The sequence below is a fragment of the Channa argus genome, chromosome 12, assembly GCF_033026475.1.
Source record: "Channa argus isolate prfri chromosome 12, Channa argus male v1.0, whole genome shotgun sequence".
NCBI classification, from domain to species: domain Eukaryota; kingdom Metazoa; phylum Chordata; class Actinopteri; order Anabantiformes; family Channidae; genus Channa; species Channa argus.
This window is the reverse complement of record NC_090208.1, coordinates 27,337,303-27,351,493: the sequence shown is the minus strand read 5'-3', so window position 1 is coordinate 27,351,493 and position 14,191 is coordinate 27,337,303. Positions and strand designations below refer to the sequence as shown.

Sequence of the window (14,191 nt, the reverse complement as noted above, 5' to 3'; positions counted from 1 at the left end):
GTGCTTTTGTTCTTGTGAGGTTTTTCCATTTCCCCTGAAAAGCAGGTGATCTTTAGAGTAAATGCTGGACACAAAGTATTTGCACTTTGAGGGAGTTGTATTGCTACCATTCAGACAACCAATGACCATCTGTCTTGTTAGATGAGAGCCTGACAAGGATTAATTATTCATTCTGATTTTCGGGTTGGGGAGTGAAATAGTTCTTAGTGTTGCCACCTGGGGAACTTAAATTAAATTCCAGTTGTGATGAATTGAGTTAATAATATTTAACACCAGTTTTAGAGAATTGGAAATTTGTTTTGGTACATGAATGGTACATACAACAGACCCAGCAGATATTGCCTACTGCATCCTTTTTAATTGAGCTGAGCACTTTATTTTGAAAGAGTGGCAGGAAATGGCGCTTTTGGGCGTGTCTCACGGTGCCACAGTAAACGCATTGAATGCGCTTTTCACAGAGGTGGAGCTGAACGGTAGGCTTTGGGTAGACTTAACGGTATCAGGGCCGTTATTTAACCGCTCTATAATATCTTTCTGTTTGCCTGTTTGTGTCTGGAGTTATGGCAAAGCGCTCTCTGTTGAGTTTGTGGCTGATGCTGGCGCTGCTGCAGTCGCTGGAAGGTAAGACTTTGTCCTGACACACCTCAGCAAATGCACATGTCTTTTGTGCTGCATGTTGTGTTGAGGCCGAATGAGGCCACCTACGGTGGTATCCACTCAGATAAATTCTTTTTTTTTTTTTTTTTAGGTGCTGTAGAAAGATAGAGTTTGGTATTTTACAGCTGCATTGATTCCAGTTGCTTGATGACTACTATTAGTATTGTACCAGATGAGGCTGCTAATTCAGATATTTATGGAAAAAAAGATCTGATGAAAAGAATTCGCACTGGACACTTTCACTTGTTTTGATAAAGAGTTAATTGATGAAATTACTTGATAAATGTTAAATTGAAGAGGGTTAGAAAGTTCTAGAGCCTCTTCACAGTGTTATATTGGTTTGACCACCAGCCCAAATCTCAAAGTAATTAAAACAAGAACTGCTTTAAAAAGCTGATTGTATAAAATGTTTAGTAAGGTTTAGGTTTTGTGACATCTTAATAAAGGTAACTGCATATGTTAAAGTGAAAGGTGTAGTGTTCCCCTCTGAATCATAGAGGAATCAAAGCTGCAAATTTGAGCAATTTCCTTAACTTACAGTTGCCATCAGTAATCAGTTAATTTTTAAGAATCCTCCCAGCTGTGCAGTGCCGGTCCAAGCCCGGTAGAAATTGAGAAGGTTTGCATCAGGAAGAGCATCCGGCGTAAAAACTGTGCCAAATCAACATGCGGATAATGAACCGCTGTGGTGACCCTGAACTCACGGGATAAGTCGAAAGGACAAAAAAATAAATAGATTAAATGCATTTCACTTTAACAAAACAGTGTTTAACCACTAAAAAGAAACCACTAAAAGAAAAGTTATGTTATATGTAAATTCATGTTATATGTAAATGTCTTCTGAGGGGGTCTGGTGGCTCAGCAGTAGAACATTAGTTCAGGATGCAGAAGGCCACAGATTTGAATCCGACCCCACCAGGTGCAGCCCCGCCCATCCACCAAGGGCCACCTTGGTGCCGGTCCCCAGCCAAATGCTTCACGATTGATATCTGGGGAATTTGGAAGCCAAGTAAAGATCTCAAACTCATTTGTGGGTTCATCAAACCATTCTTTACCAGTTTTGCATTGTGGCAGGGTGGATTATCAAAGTCATTAACCCAAGATGTCTTAGCTAAAATTTAAAAATATGCTTTAGCTTGTATTTATGTGCATATTGTTAAGACATTGGTCGCAAAGCCAGAAACCGGTGAACATGTAAGAAAGTGAGCTGGTTTTTATATGAAAAATACCTGATTTGGTAAGCTACAGTTATGGTCAAAATTATTAGCCCCCAAGGAACCATGGAACATTTCCCAGTGCTGGTGTAATTCATACAACTTTACTCTAAAACAAGGGACCAGGCAGTTCGGTGAACAGGATTAGTGGCACTTGAATACTTCATTGTAGGGGACTACGCTTAAATTCTTGGTAATTTCATTGTACCAAACAGTAAAGAAATCAGTCCTAATGAGTCACAAAGCATTTCACAGTCTCTGAGGGTGATGGGTCTGCATGCAGGCTGACCACTTGGTACCTGGGTGTGATCAGAACATTTTAGGCTTCAATGCTCTAAAAACAGTGGAGATGTTTGTGGATTTCAGAAACAACCATGCACCATTATTTTTTTCATGTTTATGTAGGTATTTGTTTTTTCCCCCAAATTAATTACAATACTAAGTTGTGGTAATTAGATTATTATTGTATCACCATAGCTCATTGTCATGACCTCATGTTGTATGTGAACCCACGCTTGTTTTATTATTTTTATTTTTTTATTTGTTTTTGATGGAGCAACATCAGTCTGACTACATATATAATTCTGCATATAAATAAACCACTTTCACATTCATTCTTTTGACACTTACAGCTGATGACGGCTTCAACCTGGCTGATGCCTTGGATACCAACAATAACATTAGTGGTAAGGATAAGGACAAGGGGCATGGAGGGGGGTTGATGCACCTCTTGTTGCTTTAGTATTTGTTGCTAAAAAAGAAATTTGTGTATAGTTGTGTTCTGTTTGGAAACATTCATGGACATTGTGGAAAGTTGATAAGGTTTTGGCAAGAAAGAGTTTAATAAATGTGCACAGAAATCACTCAGTTTCTATTAAAGCCAGATTCAGTGATCCCTGTCATTCCATTCTACTCTCCACCCTTACATTTTAAATCTGCTTTAGAAAGAGTTCACATTTTCTTCAAGGATGTTCTCAAACAACAGTTAGGTACCCATATGGACACAAACCATCTTTACTTGCTGCAGGTTGCAGTTATTAGATTTATTACATGAAAATTATCTCATATTTGCAGAAGTAGTCTATAATTACAAAAACAACTACTGTCACATTTACAGGGTCATTATTTCAAAAACATGTCATTCCTTATTTAACTACTGTTCATATATTACCAGTTGAAAATCTATGTGTAACATATGTCATATGTGTATCAAGGAGGTAAATGTTAAAAAACCACGAGGTTATAGATTGCTAACATCTCAATTTGGTGTATCTTTGGTGTACCATTAAAATATCTTTTAGATCTTTTATGATCTAAAAACAATTGTCTGGAACAGAATTATATACCAAAATATCTAAAAATGTGTGGCAGGTTATTCAAAGAATGGCAGTAAAAAGTAAAGTACACATGATTTATTAGTAATGAGCTAAAGTGGATATAGGATTGAAGATGCCTATTCCGCTTAATAGCCAACATTTTAATGACACCAGCACTGAAAATGACTTTTGTATGATTATACAAATATGCGTAATTGTCCTCTCACTTCCACCACAGCTACTCCTTCAACAAAGCCAGCAGCACCAGGTGGAGGACCAGGAAAGCGTAAGGACCACACACAATGGCCATTTGGTTCAATTGTATAGATAAAGTAGTAGTAGTAATGCCCAGAAAGAGTGTCAGGGTTTACATGGTTTTACCTCCGGTCTAAAGGAAATCTTTCTTAAAGTTTTCAATTGTGAATTTTTTCTATGATGGAGGTTTTGGCCTGGTCAGCAGAATAAGGGATCTTACTTTTAAACATATTAATGAACTGAAAAACATTTCTTCTTTTGAGATGTAGACATAGAATAGCATTAGACAGCTACCGTTCTAACAGAAATCTTTGCACGATCTTCCAGCTTTAGAACCCTGTAGTCACCAGCTGACAAAGTAGCTCTTCCACCCTTGTTGCAATTTTGCTAGCTATTTTCAAACCAAACTGTGACAAGCTTTGCACATTTGTGTACAAGTATGTAACATTTTACAGTGAACTTTGTCATAACATTAGTCAGTGCATGTATTTTCTATATTATTTTATTATATACAGTATCATTATACACTGACATATGGTTGACAATGTTCTCTGCAGAGTTTCCTCTAGCTACCACAGCCACCACCACCACCACCATTAAACCCAAGGGTTTGCCTAAAGGTCCCGCAAGTTCTAAGGCCCCAGCCAAACCCAAGGCAGGTGAGAGACAACCCTCTCTCTGTTTACTACTACTACTTCTTCTGCTTCTTCTGCTGCAGAGAGGACTAGATCTAGGTTTATTAAAACCAACTTAATAGCATCAAACTGAAATTTTCTCCTTGTTTACCTGTTGTTTTGATACAGCCAGGAAAATGTAACTTTAAACGCCCCTCATTCATTATTACAAGAAGATAAAGGCGATATAAAAACAATCAATCGGAGATCTCGAGAGGGTGATATGTTTACGGCTTGCTATGCCGAATTCTGGGTAATGGTTTTTGTGTTTATCCACTGTTTCGAGTGAGAATTCCAGAGCTTTTTTGTTGAGTCTCTAGTATTATAGGTAGATTTTTTTTTTCATACCAAGTGATTTGGAATAAACCCTATACAGGTTTCCTACACTATAGCTTCCATGTAAACATGGTATTAAGTTAATAATGTAAACCCCACACACAAAGACAACTGACAGAAAGAGGAGGTGGGATGTCTTCCATTTTTTATATCACTGAGGTAACCTGAGCTTTCTGCGGTGTAATTTCATCGTCTTCAACTACTGCAACTATCATTACTCTAGCTGGTTGACAGGAAAGGCTCACACGTTACATGGCCTCTCTGAGGAATCTGTGACAACTTCCATTTTAATAGCAGAGAAAACACTAATATGTGTTTTACCACTGAAGCGGTTATACCGTATTCTGCGACTACAGTTCATATTATATCAAATTAAATTTGTATTTACTTAAATCTGTCCACATCTTAGAAAAACTGCAGTAAAGGAGAAGTTAGGTTAAGGGCATGTTCAAACATGACACCACATCGAACATTTCTTTTTCCTTGTTGATTTAGAAAGATCCATAATATAATCCATATAATGTTCATCTATACAATAATTTAGCTAACACATTGTAGACATTGTAGTCACATTAAGCTTTCTTTTAGATTGATCAAGTGATAAATGAATTTGTTACACTGAACTTTTTGTATTTGTTTTTGATGGAGTAACATCAGTCTGACAACACATATAATTCCGCATATAAATAAACCACCTTCACATTCTTTCACATTCTTTAGACACTTTGCCACCAGCTGGTGCTGACTTCAACCTGGCTGATGGCTTGGATCCCAAAAATGACATTAGTGGTAAGGATAAGGACAAGGGGCATGGAGGGGGGTGGATGCACCTCTTGTTGCTTTAGTATTTGTTGCTAAAAAAGATATTTGTGTATAGTTGTGTTCTGTTTGGAAACATTCATACATTCATGGACATTGTGGAAAGTAGATAAGGTTTTGGCAAGAAATGGTTTAATAAATGTGCACAGAAATCACTCAGTTTCTATTAAAGCCAGATTCAGTGATCCCTGTCATTCCATTCTACTCTCCACCCTTACATTTTAAATCTGCTTTAGAAACGGTTCACATTTTCTTCAAGGATGTTCTCAAACAACAGTCAGGTCACATGGACACAAACCATCTTTACTTGCTGCAATCCTTGAACTATTACATACAACACAGGCCTCACTCACAAAGATATTTCCTATATATGTAAGTTGTCGGGAAAACTCCTGCCTCTGTGTAAAATCACATCAAAAGGTTTATCTGAAGACAATAAATAGCTTCAACTTAACAAATTAGTGAAGGTTAGATAGTTGGTTAAATTATATTAAATTATTAATAGCTTTAGATGAACAGTTTATACATTTTAGTTCACAAAAGGATGCTGATTTTTGCCCTCATCACTTACTTTAAAAGGGCCTTAGGAAACAATTTCTCAATGATCAGCACAGTAGGAATGATTACAGCAAGTAAGGACTCTTCTAGTGTTCATACATGGGCAATTTACTGTTCTAATAATGTGAACATTATTTTTCATAAAGGTTTTATTTTAATTATCATCATAATCATTATTATTTTAGTTTTTTTGTTTTTTGGAATCTGTAATGAAAAGCTTTACCTCCTTCAACCTAACAGAAGCTGTTCAGTATGTAGTGATTGTATTCTTCATCCTTGCCTCTGTCTCCTCCTTTAGGTGGATTTTCTAACCAGGATCTGTATGATGTTAGTAAAGACGACACCTACAAACCTGACAAAGGCAAAGGTAGTGTCTTAACAAATACATTTTCTTACCCAGTTTCTAGAGGATATTTACCCCTTTCATTAAAGAAGAGACCATTACCATAACAGTTCTGACTCGTCTGTTATTGTGTTTCTGCAGGTAAAGGTCCCGGTGGTGAGCGTGATCGGATTAACCAGGTTGATGAAAACACAGGTGGGTTTTCTCAGGCTAAAGCATTTCTTCATTACTGTCCGACTTTCTCTCTCTCTCTCTGCCTGAGCACACTTTATCTGTATGTGTTTACAGAGAACACACAAGAAGTGGGCACCATTGCAGGGATTGCCAGTGCAGTTGCCATGGCACTAGTGGGTGCAATAAGCAGTTACATCTCTTACCAAAAGAAGAAGCTGTGCTTTAGTATGCAACGTAAGTCTCTGACATTATAGTCATGGGTTTTGGGAGAGTTAATCATACAGGACATTGTCCTCACCAGTCTGTGATGGCAGCCCTTGTACAACTACATCTAAAAGACTCTGTACTGAAACTTTGCTGTTGGGAAGCATTTATGTAGATGTAGGTGTAACATTGTAATGTTGATTAGCCACATGAACCACAGCTAGAAAATGCCCCAAGCTAGTTTCAATGGGTATTGACAATGATGAACCCACAACATTGCAGTTTGCCTCAGTTCTACTGTGATCTTTACTGTAGCTCACAGTTTTGATTTTACCAACAACAACTTAACTTTCAGTCTCAAAACTCTCTGAATTTGAATGACATCTTACAGATAAGGGCCACTGTTTCTGTAATGTGCAACTTGGAATTTACTGTTGCTTTAACCAGTACTGCAAAACACTGAACCCCAACTTAGTTCCTGGTGAGCGTTGGCCAGCTGCATATCGGTGTGTGTGTGTGTGTGTGACTGTGAGTGCGAATGGGTGAACAAGAAGCAGTGAAAAGTGCTATATAAGTGCAGACCCATTTTTGACACTATGACACTAAATTATGAAATCTCAGAAGTCTGATGCAAATTTACGTTGATGTTGCATTATTCTCGAAGTTGTATTTTTTTTTTTTTTACCTAGCCCCATCTTTACTTTTGAAATACTCATCTTGTTTGGGATGCACTTTTTACACCCAAACATGATACTGACCTCTTGTCAATTAACCTATTTAACCTATGTTCCACCGGGTGTTTTTTAGCATTACAGCACCTTTCCAGTCTTTTGTTGACGCTTTCCCAACATATCTGAGACTTGTTTATGGTATCACATTTGAGATTGGCAAACAAACAAAAAAAAAAGTTTTATTATTATTATTATTATTATTTTACTATTTATTTCTTTTGTGCAGTTTATAATCCTAAATAGATTTAAATGATTTTCAAATAATTTACTTTTTACACAGCTCCCAACTTTTCGGGCAATGGGCTTTGCACTTTGCAACAAAACCAACTATAACATGAATAATGTAATTCTAGTGTTTAATTCTTCTTTTTGGCTTTAACAGAACTATAGTATAACCTCATTGACTCACTATAGATTGAAGATTTCTAACCACGTTTGTACAATAACCTAAAAGTCATTTATAGTTGATAGTGGTACCACTACTGTGCAGCTCAGATAAACCTTATCCATGCTGCACAGTATTGTAAAGGTATTGTAGTAGAGCATACTGTATGTGGCTCTTTGAATGTGCTCTTGTGTTTTAACAGAGAGTCTGAACACTGACATGGTAAAAGCTGAGAACCCAGAAGCTGTGGTGGCCACAGAACCACAAGGTAAATACATCTCTACTACATTTTCCTTACATCTACTGTGGTGCACTTACTGGAAATTGAGTGCAGCACTCCATTTCAAACAAACTCATCTTTTTCTATGGTCCAAATTTCAAAGAGTATGTGTTTATAGCGGACAGCAAAAGTTTCTTTCGAACTGGTGGAGCTAGCATGACTCTAAACGGTGACAGATGGACAAAGCAGTGACAAAATCCCATCACAAAGAGCAGATGAACAGCGTTTTTGTGATGCTTGTTACCGCGCCACTGTTTTCATTCAGACAGATTCATCAAGAGGCTGTAAAAAGGTCACAATCTTTTATTAGCCACTCACTGTTCACTGTCTAGAAGGACCCTGACACTAGTGTTTGTGAGTGTGTAATGAACAGAGATGAACAAAGCTGGTGAGCTCATTGTAGAGAAAAACAAGCCGAAACACAGTCAGCTTGAGAAAAGGATACTGTTCATGCTGCTTTGTTGCCTGATAAAACACTGACTGCCTTTGAGATGGTCAGACAGAAAGACAAGCAGTTGTTGGGTTGTGACATTTTACTTCTGGAAATAACGAGTCACACAATCCAAGAGTGACAATACAAGGGAGTACAGTGCATTCAGGAAGTATTCCATGTGCTTTTTTATGTTTTTTTCTTTAGATTCCAAAATGATCAAATTCATTATTTTCCTCAGAATTCTACAAACAATGGCCCATAATGACAACATGAAAGAAGTTTGTTTGAAATCTTTGCAAATTTATTAAAAACAAAAAAATACAAAAAATCTGATGGAAACAAGTATTCATGGCCTCGGCCATGACACTCACAATTAAGCTCTGGTCCATCCTGTTTCCACTGATCATCTATGAGATGTTTCTCCAACTTGAATGAAGGAGCCTTTGGCAAATTCAGTTGGACGCGATTTGGAAAAGTAGGTGTGCCAAGCTTGGAGCATCATACTTAAAAAGACCCAAGGCTGAACAAAGTATCAAGTAAATGCGGTTAATGCTTATGTACATGTCATTTTATTTTCATTGAATTTTTTTATAAATTTGCAAAGATTTCAAACAAACTTCTTTCATGTTGTCATTATGGGGTATCGTTTGTAGAATTTTGAGGAAACTTAATTTGATCCATTTTGGAATAAGGCTGTAACATAACAAAATGTAGAAAAGTGATGTGAATACTTGGATGCAGTGTAATTGAAATGCTGCTGTTCTACAAATAGAACGCTTTAATTTTTCGGGATTAAATACTTAACTTCCTGCTAGTCATTCATAGGAAATGTGCAGGAATTACAAAAGTGAACAGAAGAGTGTAAGAACTTACTGCATAAATGAATAAAAAATGTTTTTAAACCGTTACAAACAGGAACTAAACTTGTACAAATGTATTGCGTATACTTGCTGTATCTTGCTATTCAAAATATATTTAAATAGTCTGATAACTTTTCCTCTTAATATATTACAAAACTATTATGAGTCACTCAGCATTCATCTGGAATGACGTAAGAAGAAAGCATTACTCATGTTCTTTTTACCTGTTGATGATTATACAGTATCTACCTCTCTGTTGTCTAATGGAAGTATCTACTTTATTGTCCCCAATTCAGTCATTCAGGAGGAGCCATTAATTATCAGCTCACTTCTTATTCGATTCTAACTGCTTACATTTACATTATGTTCCCGTCTGAAAACCTTGTGGGTTGTTCTGTCATAAAAAGAAAACCTAAGACCTCATCATGATTCCTTCAAACAAAAGTAATAAGGTCTTTGTCATTGTATTTATTTTTCTCTGCAGTCCAGCAGACTCTCCTGCAGCCAGCCAATGCTGAGCCTCCGACGGACGAGAACACTGTGTAATTATCAACCTTTCTGAAACTCCCCTATCCCACTCCTGTCCACACACGCACACACACACACACACACACACACACGTGTCTTTATATACTTGTGAGGCAGCACCTAAAGTATATACGTCAACCATCACAAATGAATTACCTAACCCCAAACCCTACATTACCCTAAACCCAATTCTAACCTCAACCGTAAGATCAAGCCGAGCTTTAAATATCCTCAGTGACAGCATTCAATAATTTATTTGTAATGTAACACAATGTAATGAAGACACGTACACATGCACACAGGACGGGCTACAGGACAGATTAGAGACGTGTTTATCTTGTAGCTCTATGCTGCAGAAACTGGGATTTGTTGTCCTTTCTAGTGTAAACAAAGATTTTTTTCATTCTCTTTGCTACACATGGACAACAGTGCAACTTTGCCAAATGTATGTGAATGTTCATATTTTTAAATGTACCCTTTGAACAGCACTAACACTGTTGGTTATGAGCTTTCAGCTTTTATGTCTCAGCAGTGAGCTAAGGCTTAGTTCTAGTTGGCTTTAATTTAAAATGGAAAGCATTTCCGTACTTTGCTATTTATTGGCAGCATGTTCTGTTTTTATGTCTTTTGTTAAGTGCAATTAGATCTTTTTGAAACTCTTGACGATGACAATGTTCTGATGGGCAGACAGTGTCTGGGAAAAGGAGACCAGATGTATCAACTGTTAATGGTTAATTATTCTTTCAATAACAGGGAGGACAGCAGATCTCAGTTTCTCTTTTTGACATAAAAAATTGATTATTAGTCACAAATGATAAATGTTGCTTTTGTCAATGCACAATGAAATCAAATATGAAGTGGAACATAACTCAACAGAATCCATGACTTGACATCTGTCTCTGTCTCCACAGATGATTATGAAGTGAATGAGAAACACTGAGCAATAGATTGTTTTTCAGTCTTTAAGCAGTTAATCATGTAAAAATATCCAGGGAACAGATAATGGGATAATGCACTGGCAAAGTAGCCAGTTACTGTTAATTTAAAAAGTAACATGTTAAACTAAGAGCAGAGCATGTACCTGAAGTTACATCCTGTATTATTCACACAATTCATTGTCTCTTAGCTCTACAAAATGTGATATTTTAGTTCATTATATTTTTGTTTTTATGAAGTCACAATCAGCTAACTTTATAATTCACTATTTTTAACAAAAAAATGAGAGATTATTAAAGTTTCTGAACAGGCTATGTTACATTTTAACCCATGTGTTTAACAGTTCGTAATGAGCTCCACTGTTTTCCAGTTAAGTCCTTTTAATGAGCATCATATAAACCATGTGACCATGACATCATTAGTTGTTACATGCTGCTTCGTATGTGTTCTGCTCATTTTGTCAATCGTATGTACTGATGCGCCTTTTCAGACATTTAGCAGTGTGATAATAAGGTGTGGAAACATTGTTTGCTTTGCAGCCTGTTAAAATTTGAAATGTATTTTGTTTCAGTAGCCTTTGATGACAATGTCTAAAATGAAGCCTGGAGAAACCTGGTTAGAATAAGTTACATAAGTTGTAGATTAAAATAGCAGAAAAGTTTGATTACAGGAAGGTGCAGTTCTCCAATGTGGCACTAAATACAAACTAAATGTATATTACTGCATTAGTTGAATCAGTACAGGTGCAGTATAAGCTCAACGATGTACGACGTGAACTTTTCTTCTTCAGTTCAATTTAAGGGAGCTACATGAGGGAGAACCTCAGCACTTTGTTCCAATACAAGCAGGCAGCAAACTTATTTATAGGGAGAAAATGTGACTTTTGATCAATATAAAATAGCTACATATTAGCGAATATTGTTTGTACTATGTTTTATTGTGTTAGCATTTAGGTGCCAGTGTGTGGACTTAAACTGACTTCACCTTTATCCCATGGTGCCCACCATCTCCATCTTTGTGAAAAGTTCTAGTGGGGTGCACTAGAATTTGCACTGAAGCATCCAGGACGTCTAACAAAAATGATAAATGCATCTCTTTGCCCAGATAATATCTATAAAGCCGTTAATGTTGGGGGGACAATGACCGTGGAGATACTCATTTATCTCCGTCATGTTAGTTCCAATAATAACTTTCACCGCTAATCCACAAAGCTTAAACTTGGATGACACCATGGAAAGAAGAGTGAAAAGAGGAAGTAGAGATGACATTGATAGAAAGACGTCCGTAGACAAGGGTGTGAATCAGTGGGCACTTCCACAAAAACAATACAAAAGATAATATGCATTTGAAGAAGTAGATATGTGCTTTAGCTGTGTAGACAAAATAAGAAGTAGTAGTTAGCGTTAGGATCTCGAATAGTGTCAGTTACTTGTGAAAACTGTGATGGTTGTACATATTAACATGAGCAGTTCTGTGTTTGTACTCTAGCCGTGTGTATGAGCTTAGTAATCGTCCATATTACTCTTCAGAGTGTGTGTGTTTACACTCTTTGCCTGCTCTTTTTACACTTTCTATCTAACCTGACTTTTCCTAATAACTTTTTTAGATACTGTAGTATCTGCTTGCTGGTGAGTGAGTGTGTTGTGTGCTGCCAACGATTAGTTGTTTTCACCCAGAGACTTGTTTGAAAGGTTTTTGTGGATGACGTGGCTGCATCTGAAATCAGTCACTGTTTTGTCTGATCTGGAATGAGACAAAGTGAACAATGTACTATGTTGTGTGTGATAGAATGCAGCGATGATTTGCAACAGGACTGCGCTCACAGATGATTGTGTGACTGCAGTTTGTTGTTGTGTGAGGTTTAACGTTCTGTGGGTACAGCACTATATCAATGCAGTTTGCTGTGAATGCTTTCAGGTGATGCGAATAACGTTTTTTGCTTTTTCACCCAATTTCTGAGTTGTGTAGCTTTGGCTAATGTGTCTTGAAGTGTTGTGTCGCTGGCTTGGCTGATGCAGTACATTGGTACCAGCCTGAAAAAGATCTGTTTAAATCAGATGAGTGACTCTTCATAGGTTCACAGCCAAATTTGGCCATAGACGTCCCAGACGCAACTCTAATGTAGAAGAAATACTAAGTAGCCAAATACAACCCCTGCTAACTGTTACTGTGCTAAGATATCAGCTGTCAGATCTTTTGTGAAGAAGGTGAATCCACTGGTGATAATCCTTCCTAATACTAAATTTGCTTTTAACCTTTAAAGCAGAGTTTGTCGTCTTGGCTTCAGCAATCATCTGATGGTGGTGGTGGGTTTCTGTAGTAATCCTGAATCCCTCACTGATGCTCATGTAGTAAAGATGTCTGCTCACCTCCCAAAATGTATTTAGGATGAAAGGCTTGTGCACCTTAATATGTACGGAACACAGATATAAGTCTACACCAGATACTTCTTTGGCCAGACTCTTCAGAGATAAGCTGTCCATGCTGAAACACCCCCCTCTGATGAATGATAAACCAGCCATATGCAGAACATAACATTTTGAGTTAATATTTTCTAAAGCTGCTGTTTAAAACTCACTGAGCGGGCTGTGTTCAGGGATTGTAAGTAATTAAAGTAATGATCAATGAATGAGTCATCAGATTAAGTTTCTACCCTGTCAGCTGTAATTCAAATGGTGCTTCTCTCTTTGCCTTACACCCTGCACAGTCCCATGGGGACACACTGCACTGTTCATCCTAACCCAATAGTTCTATCTTAAGCATGAGTAAATCCCCACTGCTTTCATTTGCCTTTGGATGGTTACCTTAATTATCCTTTTGGGTGCTACCACAAGCTGTGGGTGCTCTGGAAAGTTCAGGCTGCTGAAAGCTGAACTTCACATAAATGCAAACGCAGGCTCTCTGTTAACTGAATGTATTAAATATTATGTGCTTTGGCAAAAATCTTTGGCTTGTTGCAAACATTTCAATTGACCAAAGATGCAACCCTGAGTGAAACTGGCTTTGATTTTTATCTAATGGGATGATCTTTATGTAAGAATAAAGTCTGCTTGTGTAGGAAAATGATGGACTATGGTCTCCAATCTGAATGTAACACAGTCACCTTCTTAAGTGCTACATTTTATTTGTTTGATGGTTTCCAAATGTAAATGAAAAGACAGATGCATTTAACATCTCACCAAAAAGTGTGAATGATTGTGCTTTAAATTTAGTGTGGACAGTAAAATTGCTGTTTGGAGCAGACTGTCAGGCTGGTCTGAACAAATGTGAAGAAGTACAGTACAAACCAATGCTGCTATTGACTTGTAACTGATAGTATGGGCGTGAAACTTGCTTAAATGTAAAGATACTGTACTGTGTGACAAAGCAGCAAAAGGTAGCTTATTTGTGCCCTATTACCATGTAGCACATTATCCCAGTCATCACACTCATACATTGTAAATCATTTGGTTATTGTAGTGTTTGGTGGTGCTGGCGCACAATGAGAG

The 14,191-nt window shown here is 37.3% G+C and overlaps 1 protein-coding gene across 3 annotated transcripts; it reads left to right on the top strand.

The window, feature by feature from the left end:
* The first annotated feature begins 415 nt into the window (after positions 1-415).
* Positions 416-13,768, top strand: cd99l2 (CD99 molecule-like 2). Of its 3 annotated transcripts, XM_067524927.1 has the most exons (11): positions 416-621; positions 2,504-2,557; positions 3,426-3,473; positions 4,000-4,101; positions 5,173-5,241; positions 6,128-6,196; positions 6,314-6,367; positions 6,461-6,580; positions 7,869-7,934; positions 9,724-9,781; positions 10,679-13,768. In XM_067524927.1, the coding sequence occupies exons 1-11, from the start codon at positions 561-563 to the stop codon at positions 10,680-10,682; spliced, it is 705 nt and encodes a 234-aa protein (XP_067381028.1). In that variant the 5' UTR covers positions 416-560; the 3' UTR covers positions 10,683-13,768. The 3 variants fall into 3 exon arrangements, with proteins under 3 accessions (XP_067381028.1, XP_067381030.1, XP_067381029.1); XM_067524929.1 differs by lacking the exon at positions 6,461-6,580 and having other exon boundaries at positions 417-621; positions 9,724-13,768; XM_067524928.1 differs by lacking the exon at positions 5,173-5,241 and having other exon boundaries at positions 418-621; positions 9,724-13,768.
* Positions 13,769-14,191: the final 423 nt, after the last annotated feature.